At 51.2% G+C, this 16,357-nt stretch overlaps 1 protein-coding gene across 1 annotated transcript in view; it reads left to right on the top strand.

Annotated features, from left to right (window-relative positions):
• Positions 1-16,357, top strand: part of RHBDF1 (rhomboid 5 homolog 1) — a 38,472-nt gene that overhangs the window by 15,328 nt on the left and 6,787 nt on the right. Inside the window, exons 2-9 of the mRNA XM_082312422.1 lie at positions 2,040-2,181; positions 4,371-4,501; positions 9,161-9,374; positions 11,174-11,380; positions 12,103-12,225; positions 12,388-12,548; positions 15,240-15,491; positions 16,106-16,217. Coding sequence (XP_082168548.1) covers positions 2,062-2,181; positions 4,371-4,501; positions 9,161-9,374; positions 11,174-11,380; positions 12,103-12,225; positions 12,388-12,548; positions 15,240-15,491; positions 16,106-16,217 — 1,320 coding nt within the window. The 5' untranslated portion in view covers positions 2,040-2,061. The remainder of the gene's footprint in view (positions 1-2,039; positions 2,182-4,370; positions 4,502-9,160; positions 9,375-11,173; positions 11,381-12,102; positions 12,226-12,387; positions 12,549-15,239; positions 15,492-16,105; positions 16,218-16,357) is intronic.

Raw genomic sequence — 16,357 nt, 5'->3', positions numbered from 1 at the left:
GGGTCGCGTGGTCCCTGTCACACTGCAGCCTAAACAGGAGGATAAAGTGGCAGCATAGTAGAGTGGGGAAGATGACAGCAAGTCACTCTGGTTACTTTGGCGTTTTGGTAACACAGCGGTTTTTATTTAAATACTATATCATTATTATTTATGTATGAAAACCACTCTTAGTTCAGGATTAGTGCCAGTTCTCTAACATTCATGCTATACTTGTATTTCTCTGTGCACTATGTTGTGTTTCTAGAAAATGACTACATTTAAAAGAGATTAGAGCCAGCAATGAGAAATGGCCGCTTGCTAATTGCTAAGTAGTAGTTAGGTAGGAAAGTGTGGTGCTTGGCTTTGGGTGGGCAAGGGTGCCTGTGTGAATCACAAGCTGTTTTTAGTGGGAGCTCAGTGGCTTTTGGTACTGCAGTTACTTAGCTGGTTGGGCTGGATCCAGATCTCACTGAGATTTAATTCATGACTGGTTCTTAAGGAATCTGGATCTCACAGTAGTCTCAGCAAAAATCTTAGTGGGAGGTGACTCCCAAACTTGTGACTGCAGTCTCTGGCACCTGGCTCGAGGTCCTGCGGGCCTTAGAAACGCGCCATGTCCTCCAAGTGTCTGGTCCTGGCTGACCAGCACAGACACAAGCTGAACCTTCACGAGGAGTTTGGGAAGTATGGGTTTATGAAAGGGAGGTCCTGCTTCACTAACCTGGTCTCCTTCTGTGACAAGGTGACCCGCTTAGTGGATGAGGGGAAGGCTGTGGATGTTGTCTACTTGGACTTTAGTAAGGCCTTTGACACAGTCTCCCACAGCATTCTCCTGGAGAAGCTGGCTGCTCACGGCTTGGATGGGTGCACTCTGCCCTGGGTTAAAAACCGGCTGGACGGCTGAGCCCAGAGAGTGGTGGTGAATGGAATCAAATCCAGTTGGCAGCCGGTCACGAGTGGTGTTCCCCAGGGCTCAGTGTTGGGGCCGGTCCTGTTCAATATCTTCACTGATGATCTGGATGAGGGGATTGAGTGCACCCTCAGTAGGTTTGCAGATGGCACCAAGTTGGGTGGAAGTGTTGATCTGCTGGAGGGTAGGAAGGCCCTGCAGAGGGACCTGGACAGGCTGGATCGTTGGGCCGGGGCCAACTGCATGAGGTTCAACAAGGCTCAGTGCCGGGTCCTGCACTTGGGTCACAACAACCCCAGGCAACGCTACAGGCTGGGGGAGGAGTGGCTGCAGAGCTGCCTGGAGGAAAAGGACCTGGTGGTGTTGGTTGACAGCCACCTGAACATGAGCCAGCAGTGTGCTCAGGTGGCCAAGAGGACCAATGGCATCCTGGCTTGTATCAGGAATAGTGTGGCCAGCAGGGCCGGGGAGGTGATAGTGCCCCTGGACTCGGCACTGGTGAGGCCGCACCTCGAGTACTGTGTTGAGTTTTGGGCCCCTCACTCCAAGAAGGACATGGAGGTGCTGGAGCGTGTCCAATGAAGGGCAATGAAGTTGGTGAAGGGTCTGGAGCACAAGTCTTATGAGGAGCGGCTGAGGGAGCTGGGGTTGTTTAGTCTGGAGAAGAGGAGGCTGAGGGGAGACCTTCTTGCTCTCTACAACTACCTGAAAGGAGGCTGTAGCGAGGTGGGGATCGGTCTCTTCTCCCAAGTAACAAGCGATAGGACGAGAGGGAATGGCCCTAAGCTGCACCAGGGGAGGTTTAGGTTGGATATTAGGAAAAACTTCTTCACTGAAAGGGTAACTGGCACAGGCTGCCCAGGGAGGTGGTTGAGTCTCCATCCCTGAAGGTATTTAAAAGAAGGGTAGATGTGGTGCTTGTGGACATGGTTTAGTGGTGGACTTGGCAGTGCTGGGTTAACGGTTGGACTCGATGGTCTTAAGCGTCTTTTCCAACCTTAACGATTCTATGATTCTAAGTCATCCAACATGGGTCTTGGGTCCCATCAGTCTCAGCCTGGAGGAGGGCACTCTGCTCGGCCCTGCTGGCATGTACCATGTCAGGGATGAGCCTGGCCCCCTCCTGACTGTGATTTCTCCCCTCTCCTAGGCCTGAGGACAAACGTGGGACGATGTCGGAGGCGCGACACGACAGCACGAGCAGTTTACAGCGGAAGAAGCCACCATGGTTAAAACTGGACATCCCTGTGCCGGCGCCTGTGCCGGTGCCAGAAGAGCCCCAGCCTGTGCAGGTACAGAGGCTCGGCGCAGGAGGGAGGGTCTGCGGAGCTGTGGAGGGGGTGTGCAGAGCCCTGCTGCGCCTGTGCCCGTGGACTCCGGCAGTCCTGGCTGAGAGAAAGGCAGCGTGTGATGGCAGGTCACGAGGCCATGTGAGAAGGGGCAGAGCCATTGGGTAAATTTATGATTGGTAATTAACTCCCCCTTGAAGGCAATGTGGGAGGGATGAAGGTGGGTTGCTGATGTGCTGAGATCAGTGGATGTCACTGGATGTGGGGATTGTGAAAAGCGTCCTGGCTGGGGAATATGGGAGTGAGGTATTCAAACAAGCATTTTTTAAGGGGACTGGAGGAATGAAGGGCTTCTAGACAAACATGAGGGCCTGGAAGTGCCAGAGATCATGCTGAAATGAGCAGGGAATGAATCTGGCTTATGAATAGCCAAGGTAATGACAGGTTTTCGTCAGTAACAGCAGAGAAAAAACAGTTACTGGCAACACAAAGCTGTTACTAGCATGAGGAACATAAGATCATGTGGGATGAGAAATAAGTAACACTGAAGAGTGGTGAAGTAGAGATGGGGTGATAGGTTAATAGGAACTGTGCAAAGTATGAGAATAAAACATCTGTATTTGTGCTGGGAATAGGGAGCATAACAGGAATTTCTGCTACAAGGTGGCAACAACTCTCATGTACGGGTGAGACGTGGGTAGGATGATTCCTGGCTGCTCGTGTGACCTTACTGCAGGAACAGAGACCACCTGCACCAAAGGCAGAGCCAGAGGGTTCTTACCGCCCGGCTCCATGCGTGGGGTGCAGTGCCTGGGTTCAGTTGCTTATGTGAAAGAACGGTCTAGCCATCAGAGAAACGGAAGGTTATACAGCTTCCCTGGAGGGGAGTTGAGGACAAGCTTGTCTTAAGAGGGAACTTATGTTGTGCTTGGAATAGCGAGGACTGGCCTCTTCACCATTCCTTGATCCAGGGACTAAAATGCACTTCAGTTATGTGACGGCTTCTGGCAGATAAATCTTGGTCCTGGTCTTCCCTTGGAAGGAAAGTGATCGGTGTTCAGTCTGCAGGGATTAGAAGTGGAATGCAGTGTTTTAACAGTGCAGGTTGAAGCCTTCCAAATCACTTATTTAAGACTTTCATGGATGTTCTCTTACCTGACATCTCTAAATGCAGCTGGGCACCTTCTGGGGAGACACTCTGTACTTATGATGGAAGCTGGCGGAGGTGATGTTCTCTGGAGGTCCAGTCTGCACAGTACAGGCTGTCAGGATAAGAGCGCATAATGGGCTCCTTTGGCTTATAACCTGAGTACCTATGCATTGTTTTCACATAAAACATAACAAAAATGTTAAGATTAGTGGAAATTATTAGCTTTCTGGGCTAGAGGGGCTGAAGTAGCAAGTAGTCTTGAGGCAGAGACAATGTCTGACCAGAGAAACAGTTGATCAGAGCTTCACTTGCCAGAGGGACAGTCTGCTCAGCCTGCGTTTTACAAATGGGAGATGGTGTCTCTGCCAAGCTGATGAAAAATGAGTCCAGAGCAGCCCTGGGGAGGCAGTTGTATGAGTGGAGAACAGTCTGGTGAGTTGTGTTATATTTGGTAGGTGACTTTCAGCCAAGACATGCCAGGAGCTTTCAGACCTGAGTGTGTCCAGACAGTCGGGTTATGAACAAAGCCAATGTGGCTTTCCCAGCTTGCTTAGCCTGCACCAGACAGCAGCTACAGCACAGACCCACCCACAGCTCTCGCAGGCTTTTAATGCAGATCCAGAGTCACTTATGAAGCAAATCTCACACTGTGCTTCTCTTCACCTTGGTTCAGGAATGTGTGATCTGGGTTCCTTCTGGCTAGAAAAAAGCCAGGAGGATATGTTGCAGGAGCTCATGTAGTACACCACATCTACAACTGGACATCAGTCCATGGGCCAGGCTAGAGCCAGTATGAACTGAGACCCACTGCAACATGCAGATGCTGTGTCCTTGATGCTAACTGTTCTGTTCTGCAGAGCCATTCCTGGCTAACATGAACACAGTCCTTGTTAGCCTGATTTTGCTGCCCAGCTGCATGCACCCAGCTTGTCGTTGGGGCGTTGGGTGGCTGTTGAATTGCTAACGAAATGTTTCATAACCTGACTGGCCTTGCAGAGCATCACTCTGAGAACACTGACGCCCCTCCTGCTTTTCTTCGCAGCCAACGAGACGTCAGGCCTTTCTGCGAAGCGTGAGCATGCCCGCCGACAACACCCGTGTGCCCTCCCTGCCTAATGAAGTGAGAAGACCGGTGCTACAACGACAGACCTCAATCACCCAGACCATCAAGAGGTGAGACACTGAGTTCATGGAGCCTGCTTTAGTGGATTCTGACATCTATTGCCATCCTTTATTTGTGGATTTATGGTCCTCTGCTTGTCCCATTGCCTGGCACTTAAGTGCCATTGCTGTCACAGCAGGATTAGGTTGGCTCCCTTGTTATCTACCATGAGGTTGCGGAAGAGGGTGGGTGCAGATAGGTTGCTAATATATAAGCCAAGTGGTGCTATATAGCCTGACTTTAGTAAGCGAGGAGACAAGTCCTGGGAGGAAGATTGCGCTGATCAGGACAAGGAAGGGTTCTTGCCACTTAGAGACCAATTTTCACTGCCCTCACACCCCAGGGAGCTGGCTGTTTCTGAGTAACAGGATGCCTCAGGCCCTGATGTTTAGCTGAGACTGTATGATGTGGTGTGCTGGGCTTGGTGCGGTATCTGAGAGGATACGATTGCTGGGGGAGGCAGAAGCCCATCCTGAGCAGGCCAGGGCTCTCAGCAGCTTGGCTCCTAGCACTGGCTCATTGGCAGGTCCTTGCGATGGCTATGGGGGATGATGGAGAGTAAGGAGAGGCTGCTCCAGTCCTGTCCCCCACACCTGCGCAGAGGGTTATCGTTTGTCCCCATGACCCGGGGTCTCTGAGACATGGCCACACAGCTGGATGCTCCTTCCCTCCCTGTGTCAAAGGCTTATCCCAGTTTGTCCAAAGGGAGTGGCTCTCCCACGTGCTCTCCTGAGATGCCTGGCTTGTATTCCTGGCAGTGTGTCAGGCCTGCCTGGATCCCAGGGGCATCCCTGGAGCTCCACAGGTCAGGGGCACTTTCAGCCAGCCAGGCTTCGCCCACTCACGAAGGAGCAACTTTCCAGCTATGGGAGAGACTGACCTCCCATGCGCTGTTTTCCTCTGCCTCAGACGTTCCCCAGCTGCCTTGGTGGTGAAGCTCTCCTGCAGCAGCTCTCTGTGATCCTGCTTCTTGTGAGGCTGGGAAGACTGAGCAATGAAGCAGTCTCTGCTCTTTTCAGGGCTGTGGGCAGCTTCTGGGCCTGCCTGAGGCTGTCCTTGCAGACCTAGACTGCCTCTTCCCTCACCTCCCACTCCTTGCCAGGACCGTTAGGCAAGAGCACGTCAAGGATGAGGGGATATCCTGGGAGGGTGCTGCGGAGGCCCTGACAAGAAGCATTGTGCGGGAGGGCCAGGGTAACCTTCTTCCCCAGAGGCCCTCACAACATGCAGCTTGTGTGTAGGGTGGAGAGGTTGGGGAACTGCGAACCACTTTGGTGCTGGGCGAAGAAATTTGCCCTCAGTGCTACTACACTGTAAGACAGACAAGGCATATGTAGCTACAGTGAGCAAGGAAGGAGTGCTGGACAGTGGTGGTAAAGCTCCCACACACTGAGAGGGGTGGGGTGCAGGTGCAGCAGTGGGAAGGACTTTCCAAGGGGCAGAACTGCAGGAGATGCACACATGACATGACACTAGCAATAAAAGCATGAAGTAAGTGGATCAGAAACAAGGACAGGGAACTGGAAAGTACCAAGGAAAGGCCTAAAAACCTGTGCTCTGTTTAGCAGACCTAGGGATGCAATGGAGAGTTGCAGACCATGCATCCATAAAGGTGTCTTGGGGATTTGTTTTGAGCCCAGGGAGGCTGACTGCCAGGTTTTCTGCTTACCACAGCCCTCAGGATGCACAGAATGTGAAGCTGTTCTGGCAGCAGGACTCCACACCATCCTGTTCCCTGGGGCTTGGAGGATACAGATCAAGTGTGAGCCTAAGGTCAAGCCTGTGTGGTCCAGAACATGGCATGGGAGTGATTCATGTGCCTTAGTATAGACATCTAACACCACTTCCAGTTTCCCAGGGTGTCTGAGATGTCCACGCAAAGCAGCAGATGTGGCACAGCTAGACTTGTGCACCAGGCAGGATCTTGCCAGGGTCAACCAGAATGGGCCCAGGGCACTTCCAGTGGCACTTCCAGTGGCACCTGTATCTAAGCAGGTCATATCTCAGCCTGCTGACACCTCCATGGTTTCACATTCTGGTGGTCCAAAGCCAGCCAGTGGGATCTGGGCATCTGGGCAGAAGGCGGCAGATCACAGAGGTCTGGGGGCTGAGGGGGATTGCAGTATCCCTGGTATCATCAAGAGCAATGGGAGACATAAGTCAGAGGTGCAGATGCACCAAAAGGATTCAGCAACCTCCTGGGTTCAAAGATGGTGTTGTGAGGCTTGAGTTTGGTTGTTTCTCTTAGGTCATGCTCTCAGGTGGAGGCCGCTGTCACGTGCAGTGTGGCACAACTGCTGCCGATGGGGCTATGGAAGGAGACGAGGGGGTGCTGGATGCAGGTCGCTGCTCCCCTCCACAGCCCTGCAGGCTCCTTCCCTTCAGCTCTCTTTTCTTTGCAGCAGACAGGTACGGTTTCAAAGGAGTCAGACCATGCCTGTTCATGGGCATCGGGTGGGCAGGAGTTCCCTGAGAAAGCGGCAGTCCCTGCCCCGATCGTTTTTCAGGTACTGGTAGCACTGAGTGTGAAACCCACCCCTGCATGTGTGTGCAAGGGCTGTTGTGAACTGCACAGATTCTGGCTGTTGCTGGGACCACGTTGCCTTCCCAGGGCTGGCCAGGATGCCTACAAACAGGCGGGAGTGAGAAAGTTCATGTGTGCTTCTAACAAAAAACAATTGTCACTCCTACTAAATACATAGGCAGCTGTCAATAAGTAGCATGGACTAACAAGCTGTCCACCCACCAGCCTCACTCCCTCCTGCCTTTCCTAACAAGCTGTCAACCTTCTGGTGTTCACCGTAGCTGGAATATGTCCCCAGGGCAGCCTTAGCACAGCCTGCCTTTGCTAGCATCAATGCAACATGTGGCGTATGCATATGTTAGCCCCAAAGCTTCCTTGGGGCAGAAGGGGAAGGAGAGGAAGCAGCACCAAACAGCTGCTAGTCATGTTGGTCCAGACAGGGCTCAGAAGCTGGTGAATGGAACAGAGCATCCGCTCTTTCCCTGTTGACATCATGGCTTTTTCTAATCCAAATGTGACTGTCTTCTTTTTGAGGTGGAGGTCTTCATTTACTTAGCACCAAGGAGATGAGCCACTCCGGGAGTCCAGGGCACAATGGCCCACCGACCACCACCCCGAAAATGGAGCTCAGTAAACTTTTACATCAGACAGACAATGTGACTTTGTGCCTGGCAGGGACTGGACCTCATGCTCAGGAATCTATTCCTGTCCTACCTTCCTCAGTGCTACCCTTGGCCAGATGCCACTCTGGCACTGTGTCCACCTTTGGCGATTGCTTGTGTTTGGTCTTGGGCTTTCAGGGCTGGTTAGCTCAATGCGATAGAAGAGCGAGAGCTGACCTCTGATGTTGGTTCGTTGCTTTTGTTACAGTGCTCCAGGGAGTCTGTAGGACATGATGGGACTCCCCAGCTGGACAGGGGCATTGTGTGGTGATTTGCATCTGGAGGTTTTAGTTGGAAAGGCTGGGGGTTTCAAATTCACATCTTTTTACGTGGTGGCAGGACACCTTCACCTGTTGGTCGATGGTATTTTTGCTCGGTAGGGTGCAATACACAGGACAAGTTTCCTGTCTCCAGTGCACTGATTCAGTTTCCCTGTGTGACCTAATTCTAGATTTAACCCAGCCTTTACTCCAGCATATGTTTTAATACTCCCTTTGTGATCTGTGAGGTCTTGCTTCTCAGCAGCTGGAAGTCCTGCCCCTGAGCAGGGGGTCTGAGGCCAGGGTTTCAGGTTTGGCTTGGAAGGACTTTCAGGTTTTCTCTCCTGGGCCAGACAACTGTAGGCTGACACAGCTTGTCATCTTCTGAGGATTAACCACAGTGGGAAAGGCTTGGCAGGGCTGCGATGATCTTTGTAGGTTTAGGGTACCAGCTGTCCTGTCGTATTTGAAGTAGGTTGTTAATCTGGCTTATCCCGATCCCTCTCCGCTTTCCTTGGGATTTTGCTTCTGATCCACTGCTCTTCTGTGACAGCAGCCACTTGGCAGCAAACCTACCTCGTGGCTGCAACCTTGTGTTCCTACTTGTGCAACCAGCAGCTTAGAACTGTGTGTGTCTGCCTTAGCAGAGGTCCGGGCCACAGAAAACATTTGCCATTAAAGTTACCTTTGAGGAGGATAGAAATCCTGCAGCATGAGATGGAGAATTTAGGGATATCCTGGGAGTGTGGGGGGAAGCTGGGAGAGAACAGTGAATTCTGGTGGCTCTTGGGAGAAGCTACAGAGCCATGAAACAGTACAATCCCACAATGAGGACCTAGAGCTGGCCTGAAGACGGTAAGTGTTTTCAGTAGATGTTTTTTAAAGAAAAAAGAACCTTTCACCAAGTTATTTTCTGAATTTCTGTTTCACCTCTTTTTCTTTTTTTTTTAGAAAAACTCAGAACAAAGTGTCCTTTACACACAGTGAATCTCTCCTGTCATTTTTCTTCTGTCTTAAGAGACAGAATGGTTGAACATTTCTGGCCAGCATCTGTCAGGTTGCTAAAACCAGCCGAGAACAGGCTGTGAGATGCTCGTAGGGAAGAGTTCTGCCTGTCTTTGAATCGGGGTGGGCTGGTAGTGACCACCAGGGGTTTTGTCTTCTCATGTGCATAGTCCAAGCAAACATAATGCTTCTTTGCACTTGTATGCTGGCATCTTTCAGAGGCACAGCAGACTGGTTTGGGGTGAGCAAAGACAGTGACGCTACTCAGAAATGGCAGAGAAAGAGCCTCCGCCACTGCAGCCTGCGGTATGGGAAGCTGAAACCTCAGGTCATCCGGGAAATGGACTTGCCCAGTCAGGACAATATTTCTCTAACAAGCACAGAGACTCCTCCTCCGCTGTATGTTGGACCCTGCCAGCTGGGCATGCAAAAGGTGAGTAACCTGGGACAGAGTCAAGGCCATCGTGAGTTTCCTGCACAGTGTCTTTACCACTTTGGCAGCTGTGACCTACCTGCAGGCTTCGTTCTGCCTGAATATGTCTGAGCTCCATGCTGAGACACTTCTCAAGTCTCAGATACAGTTTGGCAGACTCCCTCCTTCAGCAAGCCTCTCTCCGGTCTCGTTGGCTGAGATCCCTCAGCTGTTTTGGTGATAGGCTCGGAGCCGTGTTTGTCATGTTGTGACTATGGTGGTGATTAGATGTGTGCAGCATGTCCAAGAGCTCTCAGCTCAAGCTTTTTGCTGCCATTTTGCAAGAACAAAATTCTGTTGTACACAGAGTGGCCAGTATCCTGGACCCAAATATAGAGTAACAGGCCTGGTATCACTCAGGACACTTGCCTAGTGGATCCTTGTCCCGAGCAGAATGCAGGCAGTAGCACAGCTACTGTCCTCATAGAAACCTGGTTATGCTTTAGGACTTTGAAAAGTGTCTCTTGCATCAGCGGTACTACAGCTCTACTCACAGGTCCCCAGAAATGGTTTTGAGTGCCTGCAAAGGGCATCTGTAGCCCCCTGCTCGCTACCTTCAAGTAGGTACAAGACCCAGTCAACCACATCCAGTTACCAGCACTTGAGAACTAACCCACTGTATCCCAACTCTTCCTTCGCTCCATTCCGTGATAGTAATTGATGTGGTTGATTGCTGTGCTCTAATGAGCACCACTGCAACCCGGGCAAGTGGGGAAACAAATTCCTTCCCAAGCCGGTTAGTCTGTGACCTGCATCTGTGCAGCCAGTCTGTGACCTGGCTGCATCACCAAAGCAGAGGAGAATATTGTGCATCTTTCAATCAGATTTCACCTTGTTGTGCTCTTCCCTGTTTTCTTACTAGCTGAAGTGTCTTGCAGTTAGTCTTTGGTCACAGGAGACTTGGAAATATTGTTGGGCTCTGTGGGCTACGTTAAATCAGAACACTGTATCTGTAGGTGTGAGCCCATGAAGCTTGCTGTTGAGTGTGCAACTGTGGATTAAAAAAAAGCTCGTAAAACATTAGGATAAAGCATAGAGGTCTTATGGAAACCACAGCTGTGATGATGTAAGGACAGAGGCAAGGTTTGTAGCTGAAGGCAATATTTTCATTAGGTTGATTCGTATGTTTGGAAGAAGTGAGAGCTTTGGCCTGAAGAGTCCCAAAGAAGGGCTTGCAGCTTCCGGAAGCTTGCCTGCTTTTTCCAGCTGTTATAACTTCATTAATGGAAGCAGATGTAAATATACAGTTAAGCTTCAACAGGATACTGTTTAAGTGCTGGGCTGTCCAGTGTCAGAAAGGAAACTAGCTGGAGAAAGAGCATGGCTGTTTTCAGGGATTTCTCAAACTCCCATTCAGACAGCGCATTCTCTGACTGTAGAGCTCACTGGCACAGGAGATGAATGAAACCAAGAGCTTAGGAAGGGCTGAAGGAGGTTTGGAGTCTCCTGTGAACATCAGGAATGTTCTGGGTGAAAATACTCAATACCAACAAAAGAAAAATAAAAAAAAGAAAAAAAAAATGGGCAGGGGGAGAGGTTTGAGGACTTAAGTTTGATGCTTACAACTAGGGCTTAGCTTGCAACAGGTTATTCCATATCTCCCTATTGTAGAATTGCTTGTTGGTCCGTTCAGCCTGGTTCTTGGTCAATCCCAGGAGTCAGGCCGCTGTCATGGTCTCAGGATGTTTGCTTGGAGGGAGGAGGGCTTGGTAGGGAAGGGTTTGAGGGTGAATGGACTGACAGGCTGCTTCTCTCGGCAGATCATAGACCCCTTGGCCCGCGGCCGAGCTTTCCGTATGGCTGATGACAATGATGGCTGCAGCATCCCACACACCCCGATCACGCCAGGTGCTACGTCGCTCTGCTCCTTCACCAGCTCGCGCTCAGGGTTCAATCGCCTCCCACGACGGCGGAAACGGGAGTCTGTTGCCAAAATGAGTTTCCGAGCAGCTGCGGCTTTGGTGAAGGTACTGTCTGTGGGAGGGAAGGGACCAGTCTGGTGGCGGGATGCGGCCCTGCCCTGAGAGAAGGGTGAGAGGGAAGGAGCTGCTGAGCAGAGAGGATGGGGAGAGCAGTGGTGGAGGGGAAGAAACCAAACCATCTCCTGTTCTGTTTCAGCCACATGTCTAGGAGGCAGGATTTGCAAGAAGTGGGGATGATGGCTAGGTTTTGGTATAGGTCTTGCTTTCTCTTTATTGGCCTGGGGGCTTTGATTGCCACAGCCAGCAGCCTCAGAGCATTCCAGCAGGTCCAGTTCAGCCTGCCTGGACCTCTGGGTGGGCCATCTGCACCTGGTCAGCTGTCATGGAAGAGCAGAAGTACCTGAGGCTCTTACTATGCAAGTCTTTTCATCCTGCCACGTGTCTGCTTTCCTGGGTTCAGTGACCTTTTTGCTGTGTCCGGTACCACCCGTCACTGTGGTTTGGTCAGAGACGTTGTATAATATGTGGTAGAGGAGCATGTTGCAAACCTTACCTGCATGGGAGGTGGGCACTGTGGATTGAGAAGTGGGGTAACACCTGTGAGTCTCACCAGGAATGTGTCACACATCAGCAGGTGTGCTGTGCTCCACACACAAGCGTGAACCAGCTCAGCACTTGGGCTCCCCGTGTGCTGGCTGCGGTGGCCCTGCATGTGCCTGGAGTTCAGGTTTCTGGCAGTGACTGGATGCCGCTTTCTCTGGCTACAGGGGCGCTCTGTGAAGGACAGCACCCTGAGGAGAGCTCAACGGCGCAGCTTCACCCCAGCAAGTTTCCTGGAGGAGGACACGGTGGATTTTCCAGATGAGCTTGACACTTCTTTCTTTGCTCGGGTGAGGGGCAGGGCTCTGGTGTGATACTGGCCCCAGAGGCAGTGCAAGACTCTAGGTCTGGCAGGACTGTGTGTTGCAGAGACCAGCACTGCTTTCTGCCAGGGCTGCTGTCTCAAATGTGATGCTGGCTTCTTCTGATGGGACTTCTGTTTGTCTGCCCAGGAAGGAGTCCTTCATGAGGAGCTCTCTACTTATCCGGATGAAGTGTTTGAGTCACCATCAGAAGCTGCAATCAAAGATGCTGAGATGAAACCTCCAGATCAGACAGATCTCACAGGAGGTGCCTTGGACAAAAATGAGCTTGAAAGAAGCCATTTGCTACTGTGAGTATCTTCCTGTAAGCTGCCAAAGCCTAATATGGGGTGGCCAATCCATTCAGAGTGGGACCTCCTGCATGGAGGAAGCCAGGATCTGAGTGCTGTGGGTGCTTGGTGCAGAGCTCACATAGCAGTGCAGTGACGGGTTTTCTTTAAACCCAGCTTAAGACCTCCTGCCTCAGCTACCCATGCATGTGAAAGGTGACTCTGAGGCCACCTCTGCAGTCTCTCCAACAACTTCCAGCCTCAAGTGATATGTTTTGGAGACTGTATTATGCCTTGAGGAAAGACACTTTAAATCAGCTGTGAGGATGCTGGGGGCCCAGCCTTTGGCTATGGAGAACGTAGCAAAGACGAGAAGGCTGTTGCCATTGCCACAGTCACCAGGAACTGTTGTCTTGCTCCAAGGAGCGGTGTGAAGCATTGCTGAGTGTCGAGCTGGGCTACATTCCTCACTCGAAACGAGAGAAAGGTGTGGCACTGATGCTGAGAGCCCTACAAATATGTGGGTGGTACTGTATTGTATGCCTAGATTTTTTCCACCTGAGTAACTGGTACTGAGTAATTGCGCTGTGTCGTTTCCGAGTCAGCTCTAGCATAGCTGGCAGCTCACCCCAGCAGGGAGCACCGCTGGGTGTGAACATGGAGCAGACAGGGAGGTCCTTGTTGCGGTTCTGCTGCTCACGGCCCATCTTGCTGGGTTGGCGCTTTCCCTTCAAGTGTTTCCAAGAACTTGACTCAGTCTTAACATAAGTGGAAGCAGCAAATGGTGGGAGTTTGTTGTCACTCCTCTGAGACGGTCTTGGTCTTCTTGGCTCCATTTGGATCTCCTTAAATAGTTTCATTTATTGAGGAAAATACATTCGTTTCACACTTCAGAGAACTGTTATCAGAATCGTAGTTGGGTGTCCTTTTAGGTGGCCAGGTGTTTATTTTGGCGTAGGCTGATAGCCCAGCACCGGAAATATGGGGAAACAGCACGTCTGTAACACAGAAACCACTTGAACTCTTGGGGCAAGAGCAGCCCACAGTGGAATCTGCACTTTCTGTTAGAGAAGCACTTCCCAAGGGGAAGTTGGGACTTTCAGCTTTGTAAAAAAGCATCTTCTGTAAGGTGCAATATTGAAAATAGCTATTTTCACAGCAGTGTTTTTGGCTAAAGAGATTCAGATTCTCCCTCATCCTGTTGCTTGTCCATACTTCAGAGCTGTCATGATCTCTCCAAGATGCTCTGGTGATCTTTCAGAAAAAAGTTTGTCAGCTGGTTTCTCTGACCACTTCTGACCACCATTGTCTTTGTGCAGAGGGGGTCATTTAGGAAGCCAGAGGAGGTAAACTAGACTATAGTGCACGTCAGGGACGTGCCTCCTACAGTGCTAGGCAGTGAGCGAGAGTGAAATGGTAGGTAGTTGGGTTTTTTTTGGTCAGGGTCTGAATGCTGCAGACCTGACCTCCAAACTGCTATTTAAGGGCAAAGAAGTACAAAAACATCTGAATGTGATGGAGGCTTACAAAGCAGGTACTATTCACCAGTAGCTTGTGCAATGTTCACTGCATACTCTGTTTTGGTAAAAAAGCCTTCCTTTAGGCAGCGATGCTTGGGATTTTTGTTGTGGTGTTGAAGCCTGGTTTTGTTGTTCTCCTGAAACATGCATGCATCTGTGCAAATAAAGGGAGGAATGGAAGAGAGATTGTGAGAGGTAACTGGCACAGCTTGCAACATGTGCCAGTGTCACTTTCTTGGTTTGGGAAGCTGCTTGGATTCCTGCCCTTCTCCTCTGTCCAGTTTGGTGGGCATGGGGGTTTGACTTGCCCGTCCAACCACAGTAAAGTGCTTCGAGGGTGGGGATTTCCACTGCTGGGCTAAACTACACTTCCATTTCATAGCAGAGCGCAGAGTCGGAGGAATGAAGGAAATACATGTGCATGAGGCTGCAGATGTGCCCAGCTGCAGCCTCTGCATTTTAGCCTGTTGCTGAAACACTTCTTCAAAGCCTTGAGAGCTCCTCGTCGGTGGGGCTTAGTTTGGCACAGCTGCCTTGTGCCACCTTCTGCGTGTAGTCCTGCGCTTTCATCAGCTGGCACTGCGTAAGCCTTTGAAATACAGCTTCCACTTCAGGGCATCTTGTCTGCCACCAGCTGCTGCTCGGCCCAGCTGTGGTGGGACAGACTGGTCTGCTGCCACCAAAGACCAGAGAAGAGCTGGTCCCTGTTGCTCTGCCATGGAGAAGAAAACCATTGCTCTCCTGCTTTTTATATGGGATTATACATCGTCATACAAAGAGTGGCTGAGGGAGCTGGGGTTGTTTAGCCTGGAGAAGAGGAGGCTGAGGGGAGACCTTCTTGCTCTCTACAACTGCCTGAAAGGAGGCTGTAGCCAGGTGGGGGTCGGTCTCTTCTCCCAAGTAACAAGCGATAGGATGAGAGGAAACGGCCTCAAGCTGCGCCAGGGGAGGGTTAGGTTGGATATTAGGAAAAACTTCTTCACCGAAAGGGCAGTCAGGCACTGGCACAGGCTGCCCAGGGAAGTGGTTGAGTCCCCATCCCTGGAGGTATTTAAAAGAAGGGTAGATGTGGTGCTTAAGGACATGGTTTAGTGGTGGGCTTGGCAGTGCTGGGTTAATGGTTGGACTTGATCTTCAAGGTCTTTTCCAACGTAAACGATTCTATGATTCTATGATTTGGATGTTATTTCAGCCCACTGGAGCGAGGCTGGAGGAAGCAAAAGGATGGAGCCCTGGCACAGCCGAAGGTCCGCTTGCGGCAGGAGGTGGTGAGTGTCAGCCCACAGAAGCGTGGCCAGCGCATCGCCGTCCCTGTCAGGAAACTCTTCGCCAAGGAGAAGAGGCCGTATGGCCTGGGAATGGTGGGGAAGCTGACAAACCGTACATACCGCAAGCGCATCGACAGCTATGTCAAGCGGCAGATTGAGGACATGGATGATCACAGGTGAGAGCTGCGGTCATAGAAGGGGTCCCAACAAAACTAGTGAGTGATTGCTGTTGCCCCTTGGTGACTCAGGTCACTGCCTCGGGGTGGTTGGGTGAAAGCTGCTGCTGAGACCCCCCCAGTCTGTACCCCCGAAGTACAGTGCAAACTGCAGCAGACAGCAGCACGTTAGCATCACCGTGCACTGGGAGCTCACCCTGTTCCTCACGTTGCTTTGGGTGTCTGTATTTCTGCTACCTGGAGGGACTGCAGATCTCTGCCCCACCACCACTGTCCTGTGATGAACAGGAAGGCTCAGGTATCCCTGCCTCTGATCATTCCCCTAAAGTCATTATTTCAGACACACAGCACACTTTGGCATCAGGCTTATGTGTTCTCATGGACGCTTTCTTGGGAAAGGGTGGCTTGCCCAGTGTAATGGGGGAATCAGAGTAAACAGGGCCTGTCTGCCAGCAAGACCTTAGGCCATTGCCTCCAGTAGGTGATCCCGGCCCTGTACCCCAGATTCTGCCGAGGTCCCTGGGAAAAAACAACAGCTTTTCTCCTGTGTTCTGTGAGTAGATGTAATATGCCTGGCTTTCTGCCTCTGGACTTTTCCCTTTCCCTCCATCCAGGCCTTTCTTCACTTACTGGGTCACCTTTGTGCATTCACTCATCACCATCCTTGCTGTGTGCATCTATGGCATCGCCCCTGTGGGGTTCTCACAACATGAAACTGTTGATTCAGTAAGTAAATCCCCCTGACTTGCCTGGAGTGTGATTGTGTCTCAGCCTTCAGCTGCTGGCTCTTGTGTCCTAGTCTTCAGCACAATGGCTACTTGCCTGAGGGCCTTGGTGGCTGGACACCCAGTGTTGTGTCTTGTGGG

Source organism: Platalea leucorodia (assembly GCF_965183815.1).
Source record: "Platalea leucorodia genome assembly, chromosome: 5".
Taxonomy (NCBI): Eukaryota; Metazoa; Chordata; class Aves; order Pelecaniformes; family Threskiornithidae; genus Platalea; species Platalea leucorodia.
This window is presented reverse-complemented; position numbering and strand designations above follow the sequence as displayed.